The 15577-nt window shown below is 39.2% G+C and overlaps 1 protein-coding gene across 3 annotated transcripts in view; it reads left to right on the top strand.

Annotated features, from left to right (window-relative positions):
- The window catches only part of VAV3 (vav guanine nucleotide exchange factor 3), a 425211-nt gene that overhangs the window by 77238 nt on the left and 332396 nt on the right, over window positions 1–15577 (top strand). The window contains exons 1-3 of one of the 3 annotated variants that reach the window (XM_040232185.1): window positions 3879–4247; window positions 7785–9699; window positions 11023–11139. In XM_040232185.1, the coding sequence (XP_040088119.1) occupies window positions 11056–11139 (84 nt within the window). In that variant the 5' untranslated portion in view covers window positions 3879–4247; window positions 7785–9699; window positions 11023–11055. The other 2 variants (XM_040232184.1, XM_040232183.1) reach the window with 2 other exon arrangements.

Here is a 15577-nt window from a genome sequence, read left to right on the forward strand (position 1 = left end):
TGTGTGGGCGTGTGTGTCTGTGTGTGTGCGCGTGCGTGTGTGTGTGTGTGTGCGCGCGTGCGCGTGCGTGTGTATGTGTGTGGGCGTGTGTGTCTGTGTGTGTGTGTGATGGTGACAGCTGGCTAGGGACCCTGAAAACTAGTTAGCAGACCACCCCTGAATACACACCATCACCTAGCTGGGCCTGGCAACCCAGATGATGCATATGAACATAACTGCTTACTAATTTAAAGTCTTTATTTGAGTTATATTTATTAAAATCACCAACTTCTGAGGTAATTTAATAATGAAGACGTTGATATATTAACATAAGTAAGAGGATATGGTGACGATTTAATGTAAATTTCCATATGAGTTCATTGGTTACCAAGGAATGATTATTATTTATTCTTTTATGCAGATAAAATTGCATCATCATACATTCATCAATTTATTAAGAAATATGTCCATTATAAAAGTGGGGACCTCTTAGAGTAATGGAAATAAAAACAAAAGTAAACAAATGGGACTTAGTTAAAGTTAAAAGCTTCTGCACACCAAAGGAAACTATAAACAAGATTAAAAGACAGCCCTCAGAATGGGAGAAAATAATTGCAAATGAAACAACTGACAGAGAATTAATTTCCAAAATATACAAGCAGTTCATGTAGCTCAATACCAGAAAAACAAACAACCCGATAAAAAAATGCGCCAAAGACCTAAACAGACCGAGGAAGACATGGAGATAGCCAGTGAACACATGAAAAGGTGCTCAACATTGATTATGATGAGAGAAGTGCAAAGCAGAACTACAATGAGGCATCACCTCACACCAGTCAGAATGGCCGTCATTAAAGAAATCTATAAGCAATAAATGCTGGAGAGGATGTGGAGAAAAGGGAACCCTCTTACATTGTTGGTGAGAATGTAGATGGATACAGCCACTGTGGAGAACAGTATGGAGATTCTTTAGAAAACTAGGAATAGAACTATCATCTGACTCAGGAATCCCACTACCAGGCATATACCCTGAGAAAACCATAATTGAAAGAGACCCTTGTACCCCAATGTTCATTGCAGCACTTTTTACAATAACTAGGATATGGAAGTAACCTAGGTATCCATCGACAGGTAAATGGATACAGAAGTTGTTGTACATATATTTAATGGAATATTACTCAGCTAGAAAAAAGAATGCATTTGAGTCAGTACTAATGAGGTGGATGAACCTAGAGCCTATTATACAGAGTAAAGTAAGTCAGAAAGGGAAAGACAAATATTGTATATTAACGCATGTGTATGGAATCTAGAAAGATAGTACTGATGAACCTATTTGCAGGGCAGCAGTGGAGATGCAGACATAGAGAACAGTGTGGGAAAGAGAGGGTAGAATGATTTGAGAGAACAGCATGGAAACATATACATTACCATATGTAAAACAGATCACAAGTGGGAATTTGCTGTGTGACCCAGGGAGCTCAATGCAGGGGTGACAACCTAGACGTGGGAGATGAGGTGGAAGGGATAGGATGGGAGATCAGAGGGGGATTCAGGAGGGACGTATGTATCAGTTCAGTTTAGTCGCTCAGTCGTGTCTGACTCTTTGTGACCCCATGAATCGCAGCACACCAGGCCTCCCTGTCTATCACCAACTCCCGTAGTTCACTCAAGCTCACATACATCGAGTCGGTGATGCCATCCAGCCATCTCATCCTCTGTTGTCCCCTTCTCCTCCTGCCCCCAATCCCTCTCAGCATCAGAGTCTTTTCCAATGAGTCAACTCTTTGCATGAGGTGGCCAAAGTACTGGAGTTTCAGCTTTAGCATCATTCCTTCCAAAGAACACCCAGGACTCATCTCCTTCAGAATGGACTGGTTGGATCTCCTTGCAGTCCAAGGGACTCTCAAGAGTCTTTTCCAACACCACAGTTCAAAAGCATCAATTCTTCGGCACTCAGCTTTCTTCACAGTCCAACTCTCACATCCATACATGACCACTGGAAAAACCATAGCCTTGACTAGAAGGACCTTTGTTGGCAAAGTAATGTCTCTGCTTTTGAATATGCTATCTAGTTTGGTCATAACTTTCCTTATACCTATGACTAATTCATACTGATGTATGGCAGAAGCCAGCACAACATTGTAAAGCAATTATCCTCCAATTAAAAAAACTGAAAGAAAAAAGCTGTGGAGATACATAGATGAAATAAATGTAGTCTCTGCTCTCAAAAATATTTCTCTCGTGTATCATTGGTTGGGCAAACAGATATAGTCCAAATAGTTGTTATCACAGGTGTGAGTCTGATGCTACAGAATATGTAGGATGTACATGTTTTTACAACTTAGCCCTAAACATATGAACTTAATCATTTCAGTACTTATATGTAATCCATTAAAGTGCCTCATCATGGAGAAAATAAAACAAAAACAAAAACCCTGTAACTTTCAATGTTCCTAAATTACTATATTTGTGATTAAGCAATTAAAAAACTTATTTTCTAAAAATGAATTGCAGACTGGCATATAATCAAAACGGAAATAATTGGCTTTTAGTTTACTGAAAACAGGGCAGTTTTAGTTTAGAGATTTGAACACAAAACTGGAGATGTGAAACGGCCCTCCTCCATTTTTGGCCTTCTTCCTGAGTGTCCTTTAGGGTTTTCATTTATCTGTAATAATAGGATCAAGATCAAAATTGTGCAGTCCTGAACTGATGCCAAGTGCAGTGTAATTATTTAATAAATATTCAGAACTCATCTGTAAGTATGGTCTTCAAAGAACAATGGAAATGATGCCCCTTCTATGAGGACCTACTGACTCATGAGCAAAAGGGATAAATAAAGTCCTCATAGAAGTAAAAATTATTCTTTTCTTTTAAAAGATATTTCCAGAAGATGTAAGATTTAATTGACCTAATCTTAAAAGACAGATGTAGTGGGAGAGAGGAGAGGATATGGTAAAACGGACAGAAATAGAAAACCCCAATAGGAGAGAAACTTAATTTATTATGGTTTCCCTTCCAGCCTGCCAGTTCTCCAAATGGGGGCAAGTTGGGAGGAGTTAGAATGACAAGGGTACTAGGCAGAGACCTGACTAAGTCTAAGCTGAGACAGCCCAGAAGGAAACCTCTGCTTTTACCTTAATATTTGTGGATGGGCTTCCTAGTGGTCTCTTTTGTGTCTTCAGAACTGTCTGTCAGCCTGTTAAGGACCACTCATAATTCAAGTTATGCCAAATGCTGAAATTCAGACTTTCCTTCAAATGAGGTAATGAGTGTCCCACAAAGAAAGGAGACTCTGGAAATGTCTTACTTTATCTGACGACCTGGCTACTGATGGGTCCAGTGAAAATGACAATATGTCAACATGTCTACGCGGTTATGAAGCTGTGTTAGAAATTTTTGCCCTTCCCACAAGACACCATTTCTCAGCTGAGATCAGAATAACACATTTCATAATAAGCTGTGGAGGTTTTTCCTGTTACGCAGCCTCAGTTAACACTAGTCCAATATTGCTAACAATTTTAGAGAAGTACATGCTTATTTTTTCAGATAAGAAAAAGGGAAGCAATCCTGTTTGCATCTATATCATTGAGAAGCGTCAAAGTGGTTTCTACATACATAGAGGAAAAGGAAGCCATACACTTTATAAAAAGAGTAGAGGGAAAAGAGAGTCTTGCAGCATTTTACTGTGAATTTTAGCAGCGTGACCTTTCAGTGTTTTCTTTCTGTAACATCAGTATCGATAGCATTGAAGTGGTAACAAGAGCCGCAAAGGTAAAAAGCAGCTTAGCTTCATCTGTTGTGATGGCTCTTGGTTAGGAAACTGTCTAGTCTAGAGAGCTCTGGCCTGATGTATAATTTTCAGGGTGTCTTAGACATGGTTGGTCTTAAGCTTTCTTCTCTGAGGGTTTTCTGCATCTTTATCGAGTGCTTTTCAACCTGTAGTAAGTAAGTAAGCTTTTGATGCATTTCTGAAGAAAGGGTGAGCATTGTGGCCGAAGACCGGGGACTGTGTCATGAGAATGTGTCACTTGTCACGGAACATACCTGAGAGAGGGGCTACGGAATATCTCCATACCGGGACTTTGCAGATGAAAATAAGAATTAATTGACTCAATTCTTGGCACCTGTTTCCTAATTTGCTAAGTGACCATTTTCAGTGAATCCCTTCTCTGTCTTTGCAGTGCCTAGGATGGAGCTATGGTTATGAATCTGAATTCTTTTCTCCTTCACTCTCTCCACTCCACCTATATTCAGTCAATTACCAGGTATTTCCTTTCCGTATTACTTTCTAGAGTTGTTTTTCTTTCTCCTTCTACTATTGTAATCCAAATCACTGATTTTTTCCTTATATGAACACGACACAGTCCTGTTCTTATCTCATCTGCCTCACACAATCTCCCTAATAAAGAGAAAACAAAAATAGTTAATTCTCCACACTACATGATGGAGCTAGTATAACATAGCAGTTAAGAATACAGGCTCTGTAGCCAGAATGTCTGGTTTCGAGTTACAGCTGCATTACTTTGACATATGCAGTTACATAAACCTGTTTAAACATCTAAGCCTCAGTATATATGAAAGAAAAAAAAAACTTCCCTGATTGAGTTAATGTGAAGATTAGAAGCTGTAAGCATTTAACATAGAACTTGGTATATAGCAAACACTCAAGAATAACTGAGGATTGCACTCTCCTATGTAAAACCTCGACTTCTCTTCTAGATAAAGCCTGCATCCATTGGGCTTGCTCAGTGAGTCCCAGCTCCTCTGTCCAGCCCTGCTCTCACTTCTCCCTAGAGAGCTGTGTCCATTCTAAACCCCTCCACTGCCCTCACCAGTCCATTCTTTGTCTTCTCTCACATTCATCCACATCCTGTGTGTTTACCTGGGCGTCCTCACACTCTGACTCTGGCAGGTCCCCTTCCCCTCCCTGAACACTGAGTGCTCCTTCTCTTTTTGTGACTGACTCCCACTCACCCTGCAGAGTCTCGTGGATCACTTACTCCAGAAAGCTGTCTCTGATACTCCGGGACTCCTGAGGGACCTCTGAATGACTTCTTCATAGCGTTTGCCATGTTGTCATGTAGCTACACGTTTCCTTGTTTGTTTGCTCTGCCTGATCTCTTCTGGTGGCAGAATTTGAATCATACTTGCTTTTTAAAAAATACTCAGTTCTTGGCAATTTCATTCAATTAATATATGTTCAGTAAATAAATACCCAACTGGGGGACATTTTATGAAGTTTTATGATACCTAGTACATAAAAGGCACCTCATTAATATGTGTTAAATGATAAAATGCTATTGAAACCTTTTGCCTATCCTTCATTTCTGTAACAATCATGCATGGATATATTTAATATTTTTAAATCCTTGAGTTATTTAATTCTGGTTTTAAAAGTCCTCATCCTAAATTCTGAAAAGCCCTGAAGTTCTCTTTTATGGGCTTCCCTGGTGGCTCAGATGGTAAAGCATCTGCCTGTAGTCCAGGAGACCTGAGTTTGATCTCTGGGTTGGGAAGATCCCCTGGAGAAGGGAATGGCTATCCACTCCAGTACTCTTGCCTGGAGAATTCCATGGATGTAGGAGCCTGGCAGGCTGCAGTGTGTCCACGGGGTCACAAAGAGTCGAACATGACTGAGGGACTAACACTTGTACTAAAAACTTAGCAAAGTTATATAATTTTTGGTCAAACATAAAGTATGGTTATGAAACGAAATAATGAAATGTATTTGTCTTTGCCCATCATACACCAGGTCTGAAGGCAGAGTTTTTGAGCTGCTAAATACAAAGGACTGTCAGTGTTTCAAAGACCAATAACATCTCCAAGCACAAAGAAACTCTTGTGTTCACTGGTCTTCAGTGAACTCAAGTTTTTTCTTTCTTAACAGTGTGAGATAAGAGTTGGCTTATTAGGCATGCCACAAAGAAAATGATAGGATTTGTTTACATTAACTCTTCCTGTTGCTGGTGATACATTGCTTAAGCAAAGGGTGGAGTTACAGGTTCATTTGATGTAATTGGCTCATGTAATTTGGGAATAGCTTGATGCTCAGACTTGTTCTCTAAATACTATTTACTATAACACTTGAAAAGGAACTGTTTGGAGAAGTGGCTGATTATAGAACTTGGGCAGAGAAAACATGAGGTGGGCCTAGGACAGTTTGATGTAATAAAACAAAGACTAATGGAGTCATGTCAAAAGGTCACAGAAGCCAGTTTGAAGAGACCCCCAGTGGCCAAATTCAGGACAATCTGAACATCCACAAGAATAATGATTGCAATTAATTATTACACAAGCAAAGATTTCAAAAAACGGAAGGGAGGAGGGCAGGGGAAGCTTGTTTTTCAGTGAGAATACCAGCCAATAAATGTGGAAGGAAAGATAGAATTTTGCTGTCTCAAAAGGAATAATTAAAGCAAGGGTTATCAGTGGATGAAAAGTGGTGAAAAATTATTGGGAAAAAGAACAGCCGCATGGTAACAAATTATTGCTCTCAGGATTTATTGATATAAAAGAGAACCTGTAACTTTACAATAGATACATGTGGCAGTAACCATCTTAGCCAAGTGATCAAGCCTAATGTCAATAATAATGGGTTACCCTAACATTTTGTGTCTTTTGATATGATGAAATAGGAAGTTCACAGTATAAAATATTTTTTCCAAAACTGTTTAACTTGTATCTTGATGTAGCTTTGGTTCACAGGAGATATAAATGATGGGGGAATTAATTCAGTGATACCATGAAGAAATAATTAGACACATCCAGAATACGGGACATTCTATAACATATCTAGGTCTGGACTCTTTTAAAATCAGTGTCATGGAAAAAAAAAAAAAGGAAAATTTTTAGATTAAAAATACTGCAAAAAATAAAACATAATGGGTAAAACTGAATTGGACCCAAGACTGGGTGTGGGTTTGGGGAAGCAGTTTAAAAAGACATTGGGTGGTCAATTGATGAAATTTGAATATGGGATGGATATGGAATAACATGGAATTATTGTTAATTTTCTGAGGCCCATAGTGGTATTATACATATTTAGGAAAGTGTCCTTATTCCTAGCAAATGCAGGCAGAGTTATTTAGGAGTGAAGTGCCATGATGTCTGAACTTACTTTCACATACAAATTTTTGTGAATAAATAGAGAAATGGCTGGCACACAAAAGCCCCTATGGCAGTATGTTACAGTTGTTGAGTAAACGGAATGTTCATTGTACTATTCTTTCAATTTTTCTTTAGGTTTGAAATAAAAATAAAAAATAAAAAACCAAAAGACTGGAAAAGGAAAGAGTTCAACATAGGAAAACAAAGCAAAAGTCTGGGATGGGTGGGCTGGCAGGCCCAGCTCTATCCAGGGCTTCTGTGATGACATTAGGGCCTGCTTCCTCCATCCCTCAACTTTGTTCTGTGCTTGCACAGGGCCATTAGCAGAAGTGTGATCCTAGTGTTACTAGCCAGTTTGGTGGTAACTATGAAAATCTCCAGCCGTGATTAATAGAGAAGCTTGTTTTATTCATTTTCAGTGTCCCCAGTGTCTGGAACATTGTAGGCATTCAAACACTGTTGACTGAAAAAATACATAAATAAAAGGGTGACCAAACATGATGACTGCCTGGAAATGCAGAGCGTACCAGTGATTTTCTTCAAATCCAGTAAATATTTGTGGAATTGAATTATTTAAGGGGCAAATAAGGTTAAGATTGATTTCAGAAGTCAGGGAAAGTTCTGTTTTTAAATAATCTCTTGTAATGCATTCAGTAATGACTGTATTTCTTTTCTTTTTTCTTTTTTGCTTTCAGTAATACTTTTCTGAATTAACGATCAAAGCCCTTGAATGGAGCTCTACGGTAGTTTTTCCGACACCGGGGAAAATTTGAGTTTGGTGTGAAATCTTCAGAGGGTAGCATGTGCAATTATGCTTTGTTCCTTGGTGAGCTATGAGTTGGGCACTTAATTATGTAAAAAATATTGCAAGAGCGCCGTTGCATAATCCCCAAGAGAGTAATTATTGTCTATCTTGGCAGAATGCAAGGCTTTTAATCTGTAAATAAGCAATTCTATGTGGAAGAGCTACATGCAGAGTGATTCTGTGTCATAAAGGTCTCTTATGAATTTTTAAAAATGAAAGCAGTAACTGAATGTGCAGATTGGCTGCTGCTTTTGTGCTTCAAAGGGTTTATGATGTTTCCCCTGTGGTTTTAACCCCTCCTGAAATATTTAAGCCTCAAGAAGGATTCCTGTAAAGGGTAAAACTATGTCTGGGTTAAGCCCATGCAAAACCTGAATGTTTCCAAAGTAGAAAAAGTAAAATGTGCTTTCTGCAAATTAAAAAACAAACCAAGTTGGAAAACAACAACAAAATAAAATGTTGACAGTGCTTTTTTTTTTTTTAAAAGCAAAGATGCAATAATAGGCTAATAGATTTCTCACCTATTGGAGGTTAATAACTTTATTTTTAATGTGTGCCATTGCAGCTATTTCCGAAATTCACTTTCAGAGTATGTGTGTCCTTTGCTTAGTTGGATCTGAATCTTAGATGCGGAAAGTAAGTTCTGTTGGTTGTTTAAGTTGTGATGGCGGCTGCCTTACCTCTTGTCCCTGTTGGTGTCAATGAGCTGAATGTGTTCTCCAGGGTCAGCTTCTGTGCCTGAGCATCAGACCCTTTTCCTTTGCCCTCTCAAGGACTTCATTTGGGTGATTGTGCCTCTTGCTTTCTAGAAACACATTGTAAACAGCTTCCATTGTTAAAAAGCCCTTCCTTGACCTCTCTTGCTTACTACCTCCTCAGTCCTCTGTTTTCTTGTGCAGCAAAACTCCCCAGAATCTATTGATATATTCTGTCTTTACTTTCTGTCTTCCTATTGTGTCTTGAAGCTGCTCCATACAGCATTTCCCCACCACTCTCCTCCACATGGAACCCGCTTTTGTCAGGATGCACCTATTTAGCATTCATACAGCCAGATGTCAAGGAAAACACCTGGTCAAATCTTATTTGAGTAGCAGCAGCAACTGACACAGCTTATCACTCCTTCTTTCTAGAAACACCTTCTTTACTTGGCTTCAGGGAAAGCCTCTTCACTTGGTTGTTCTCCTTCATCACTGGGTCCCTCTTTCTCAGCCCCTTTGCAGGCTCCTTTTCTTTTCCTGATCTAAGATGACCTGACCCCAGATCCTCTCCTCTCCTCTTTCTCTCAAAGTCATCTCAGATGATATCATGGTTAAAAATGTTTTGTATACTCCAAAGACCCTTTCAGGTTTATGTCTGTGGAGTACACACCTGTGCCCTGAACTCTGGATTTGTATATCCAGTTGTCTGCTGCCCCATGTTCCATGCATGACTAATAGGCATCTCCAATTTAAGAGTCAAAATTGAACACCTTCTCTTCCCATGGCTGTCTCTCAGCAGGATTATTGTAATAGCTTCCTATCCAGTGTTACTCCCTCTAAGCTTGCTCCAACCCCTTTTGATCTGTATTAAAAAAAAAAAAAAAACTCCGAAAAAAGAGCAGTAGGAACTGCTGTAGTCCAGGAGGAGATGGAACAGTAGCTGGGCTGGGTGTTGGAACAGAAAAGGGAAAAGAGAGAGGGTTATTAGATAGAGGAATGGCAAAGTTCAAGCATGGAGGCAGGAATGAGCATGGAGTAACGCGCGCCAAGGAGGATACCAGCCTGACTGCACAGGGGGGCACATAACAGAGGACCTGAAAAGCTCAGGTGAGAAGTTTGTACTTGATACGTCTGTGCATATTTTGAATAAAAGAGAGGGGCCTGTTTACAAACCTACACCTGAAACTTTAGCACCATGCTGTCCATTATGACAGCAACTAACCACACATGCCTATGGAGCACTTGAAATGGGGCTAGTCTGAATTGAGATATGCTGGGAATTCCCTGGTAGTCCAGTGGTTAGGATCCTTTCACTGCCAAGAGCATGGGTTCAGTCCCTTTGGGGGGGAACTAAGATCCCACAAACCATGTAGCACCACCCTTCCCCCCACAAAAAATAACAACTGAATTGAGATATGCTGTAAGTATACAATGCATATTAGTTTTCAAAGACTTAGTACCCAAACTACCAAAACAAATTTTGTTTAAATATTTTATATTGATCATTTGTTGAATATTAGTATTATTTTTAAGTTAATTAAGTATTATTAGAAAAAAATAAGCTACAAGGATATATTGTACAGAACACAGAATGTAGCCAACAAACTTTAAATAGAGTATAATCTATAAAAAAAATTGAATCATTATGTTATATACCTGAAAACTAATATAATATTGTTAATCAACTATACTTCAATAAAATTTTTTTAAAAGAAAGAAAATAAACCCTTTAAAATATCAGATCATATTCCAGTTCTGTCCCAAAGTATCCAGTGACTTCCCATCTCAGTCGGAGTAAAACCCTGTCCAGCAGGATCCTTTCTCATCTGACTTCACTGCCTTCCCAGCTCACCTCCTACTTTTCTCTTTGTCATCCATTCTGCTCTGTCCATCTTGGCCTCTTCCTCAGACATAACCTCAGAAGCCTCCACCTCAGGACCTTGACGTAGGGTGCTACTTAATGCTGAATACTCTGTCCTGTAATTCTGCATGGCTGCTCCTTCCCCACCTTCACAGCTTCCCTGCTGATCCATCCTCTTCCCACCGACTCCTTCTCTAACCATCTCACTGAGGCTCCCTCCACCCATCCCAACACTCCTGATCCCTTCTCCTGGCTTTAGTTTTCTCTATTGTGTTTACCACCATGCAAAAAAAAAGTTACTTTTCTGTTTTGTTGCTGAGTTGTGCTTGTCTCCTCTTATGAGACTGTAAGTATCATGAGGGCAGACTTCTGTCTGCCTTGTCCACAGCTGTGTCACGCTGCCTGGGAGAGAGTGGGTAGTCATTAAATATCGCCAACAGGGTGATGGAAAACACCGTCAAGAGCAGATGGATTCTTCCTTGGCATTTTCTCAGCATTCTGGGTGTGACCGAGGATAGGTACATTTAGCATGATTCACTATATACTAATAGCTCTTTCCCATTCCTCAGTTTCTCTGTTTGAAGAACATAAGGACGTTCCTCATGGCCTGTTGTGAGACATTTGGAATGAGAAAGAGTGAGCTGTTCGAGGCATTTGACCTGTTTGATGTCCGTGACTTCGGAAAGGTAATTACTTTTAATTTTTTAATGTATTTTTAAACTTGAGAACACTTTATCAAATACTGTTGTTTCTCTTGAAGTAGGACATGTGACTGAAGTGGTGTGGGCATTATGTAGTTAAATTTTACATATAGGTGGCTTAGCCAAAAAAAAAAAGAACAAATGTACAAATGACAGTAGAATTATTATTATTATTGATTTTTTTATTTAAAGCAGTAGAAGGGGAATCTTTTATCCAGACATAACTGTTCCTGTTGGTTATCTCAGAAAGCAGGACTACTATTTTCCTTCTTTTAGATGGTTGGGCTGTCATAACTGAGGACCAGTATTCTTTCCTTCCAGACTTCTCCGAAACTGAAGGACACCTAATATTTGGAAGCTGAGAATGTTCTGTTGTCTGTTTTGGGTCAGTGACTTGCAGAGGACATGAAATTAATGAAATGTTTGAGGCTGTTGAATAACTCTTGTTGCCTTGATTTCAGCAGATACATGTTAGATTTTTAGATTTCAGTGATATTTGTCATGTATAAATTGGTTCTTTTTTCCTTTTCTTTTTCAATTGGTGGAAAATTGCTTTACAATGTTGTGTTGATTTCTGCTGTACAGCAATGCAAATCAGTCGTAATTTTCTATGTATTCCCTTGTGCTTGAGCCTCTCTCCCCTCCCCCCACCCAGGCTTCTGGGTCATCAGAGTGTCAGCCTGGGCTCCCTGTGGAATGCAGCAGCTTCCCAATAACTGTTCTATACATGATAGTGTACATATATCAGTGCTGCTTTCCTCAGTTCTTCCCACGCTTACCTTCCCCCACTGTGTCCACAGGTCCATTCGCTACTAGGTGTAAATTGGTTTTAATATTTGCTCTTACTGTATGTATACCAAGCATTTGTGTATAATAGTTGGCAACTTTTCAAAAGAATGGAAAGAAAAAGGATAGGAATCATCCTATCAAAAGTTACATTCATTTATTTTGAAGTAATTAAGCATAAGAGCAGTTAGGTAACCCCTGTTGATGTAATTGTTTTATGAAAATACAGAAGCAGGGAAAAATCTAAACAGGAGAAATTTGCTCTTACTCTGGTAATTCACATGCTAGTATCTCATCAAAAAGCTGTTTGAAAGTGATACTTCATTTGATTTTTACATTGTAGTATTTGATTATAAAATAAAAACCAAGCAGTGGATTGATTTGCTTGGCAAGGGAATAGATAGTACAAAGTTGAAACAGAAATGTAAGAAATTTAATGCTGACATGCAGCAAGTATGGGAAAGCCCCCTGTCCAGGGAGAGAGAAGGCTTGGGTTTGCTCTTGGTCACTTTGTGATCTTCTGAACGTCAGCAGTCTCCTCCGTCATCAGACCACCTGCCCGCTTAGTAGTCTGTGCAAAAGGAAATAGGTATAAGGACATGGTTTCTAGAATTCCTCTTTTCTCTGGCCAGCTGTGATTTAGTTGTCTTGAGGTCCAGCAGCGTGCTGGAGAATAACGTATGATGACAGTTACAAGGAACTGAAAGCAAAGGCTCCTTTTGTAAAGAGGTGGTGGCACGTTTGTCTTTGGCCATGAAGTGGAGCCATGAAGATGGAGAGAAATCAGATAGAACCCCTGGTGAAGGGGGTAGTTCTCTAGTTTGTTTGCCCCAGAAAAATGCCTTATCAGTTTATAAAGATATCTTTTGCTATTCTTATTTTTTTAAAAATCTTCTTCCATTTTCCTTTATTTTCTTCCTCTTTTTTGGGGAAATGAAAAATGAAAATGAATTGGGGAAATGAAAAATGAAAGAAAAGTCTTGATTTTTAAAAGATTTTCAGAAAGTCCATCTTTTTTTTTTTTGGCATTTGCACAAACAAAAATGGTGTTGACAAAGACTGGGAAATCATAAAAATTGTTTAGAAATGCATGGCTTTGTTTTAGTGGAATAATGTTGCACATTAGATTAATTAGACAATGAAAGCTTTGTAGGAGAGCTAAGGTTATACAAAGTTAAGCTTTGTAGGAGAGCTAAGGTTATACAAAGTTAAATGTAAAGGAATTAACCATATGTTTCTCAAGCATTATTGTAGTTCTGACTTTTTAAAATATTTTGGCAGTGGTAAGTCTGAAGCGGAATTAAACTTGAGGTTGCAGATGAGAACTTATTCCTATGTTTGCCATTTTAAAATCAAATACAATTTTGCTACTGCCAAGATTCATGCAACTGTTGTTTCAGAACTGTTATTTAAGCTAAATAAATCACTGAAAGTTAAAGAATTTAAGGGGTTGTTCAATAATTTACCAGTATTACTACTATTAAATATTATTATTCTCAGCAAAACCACCAATGCCACCACTTAACTGAACGCTTTGGATGTAGCAAGTATCTTTCCAATCTTCAAATATATTTTTTAACCTTCATATGAGGTGTAAGTGCCTGTACTGTTTTCCTCGTTATACAGATGGGCAAACCTGTGTCTGAAATCCACATTTCATCTAGTAGAGATTGGAGCAGTGGTTTGACCCCAGATATGAATGGTTCTCCACTGCTGCACAGAACAAACCTTCCCGTAGCCAGTACCCTGGCTGGCACTGTACCTAAGTGCTTTGCAAGTATAAACTCAATTCTCATATCAATCCTGCTGTGAAAATACAGGGCTTTCCCAGTGGCTCAGTGGGTAAATAATCCGCCAGCAATGCAGAAGACATAGGAGACATAGGTTCGATCCCTGGGTTGGGAAGATCCCTTGAGGAAGAAATGGCAACCCACTCCAACATTCTTGCCTGAAAAATCCCATGGACAGAGGAGCCTGGCGGGCTGCGGTCCAAAGGTTCCCAAAGAGTCAGGCACGACTGAGTGACTGAGCGCACAGTAATATGAAGGCCCTATTACTGTACCCATTTGCAGATCCTAGATTGTAAGTGGTGAAACGTGGACAGTTGAGGTAGTTTAACATCTTTAAGTTAAGAAAGGTGAATAGAGTGTTAATTTAGAGACAAAGTAATTTCTGCTATTGTGGTTATCGATGTTAACAGGATGTAGACAGTTTAGTTTGTATCTCTCTGCTCCTTGAAGTGTAATTAAAATTTTTCATTAACTTAAAAAATCTCTTTCTGTGTGCTCCCTGTCTACCTTCCTTCATACCAACAGTGAATCTAGGATCCATGTGTGTTTGGTACCTTTTCACCTAGAAATGTATTAATTGCAATAACAGTACCTATTTTTTTTTTTTTTTAAATAGCATTTTGAAGCTTAGGGATTGCTTCAGATCACTGAGCTTATTTGATTCTCATAATAGTCTTGGTGAAGGAAGGAAGCAAGTGTTCCGGCTTTTCCAATAAGGAAACCGGGGGGTGGGGAGGTTAAATGGTGACTTTAAGGTCGCTTTACTTGGGGATCGAGCAAGATCTGGAGCTCAGAATTCTGACTTCCCAGTCTTCTGCTTTTCTTGTTTGTGCCTATATCTTGGGTCTCAGTGCTGTGCTAATGCTTGCCTAAGGAAAAGGATGAATTCACAGGAGAAAAACCAAAGGAATGTATTAAATAAAAAAGCACAAGCAATTTGTCACTTGGAATTAATTATGTTTATCTTTGGAAAGAGATGAAAGATTTAAGATACTGCACGAGTTAGATTTAGGATACTGCGTGTGTTCATACGAATAAGTAATTTTCCTTTTCGCTTATGAGATAGTGAAGAGCATACATTTGAGGTCCTCTAGAAGGGCTTATGATAATTTAGCCTTTCAGCATTACCTTTAATTTCTAGTACTGAGCTCTTAACTCACTGAAAATAGAGTATTAGTTCAAACTTACATGTCAACAAAAATTAGAATAGTTCTCAACACTTTCAGTACATTGGTTGTAAAATCACACAGGGCTGTACAATGAGTTGAATAACTTGAACTCATTCATGAGTCAACAGAGAGAGGTCTTAAGGTTCATTCTCACTTTGAGGGTTGTTAAATATAGTTGGCTCTTGAATAGCAAGGGTTTGAACTAATTGGGTCCACTTATGGCAGATTTTTTTCAGTAAGAACTACGCAATCTATGTTGGTTGAATCCACAGGAGCAGAATTTTGGATATGAAGGAAATGTGTATACAGAGGGCTGACTGTAAATTTGACTCTGGGGAGGGTCCGTGCCCTGACAACCCCCTCTCCACTGTTGTTCAAGGGTCAGCTGTGCTGAACAAGGTTCCTGTCAGAGGTAGAGTCCTGGCCTGAGCCTGCTGAGTCTTCTCTCTGCTCTCATGTTGGTGGAGCTTATGTGCCCTGGTGGTTCAGAGAGTAAAGAATCTGCTTGCATTTCAGAGAGTAAAGAATCTGCTTGCAATGTGGGAGACCTGGGTTCAATCCTTGAGTCAGGTATATCCCCTGGAGAAGGAAATGGCAACCCTCTTCAGTATTCTTGCCTAGAGAATTCCAAGGACAGAGGAGCGTGGTGGGCTGCAGTCCATCGGGTCACTAAGAGTT

The sequence above is a fragment of the Oryx dammah genome, unplaced genomic scaffold (assembly GCF_014754425.2).
Source record: "Oryx dammah isolate SB20612 unplaced genomic scaffold, SCBI_Odam_1.1 HiC_scaffold_28, whole genome shotgun sequence".
Taxonomy (NCBI): Eukaryota; Metazoa; Chordata; class Mammalia; order Artiodactyla; family Bovidae; genus Oryx; species Oryx dammah.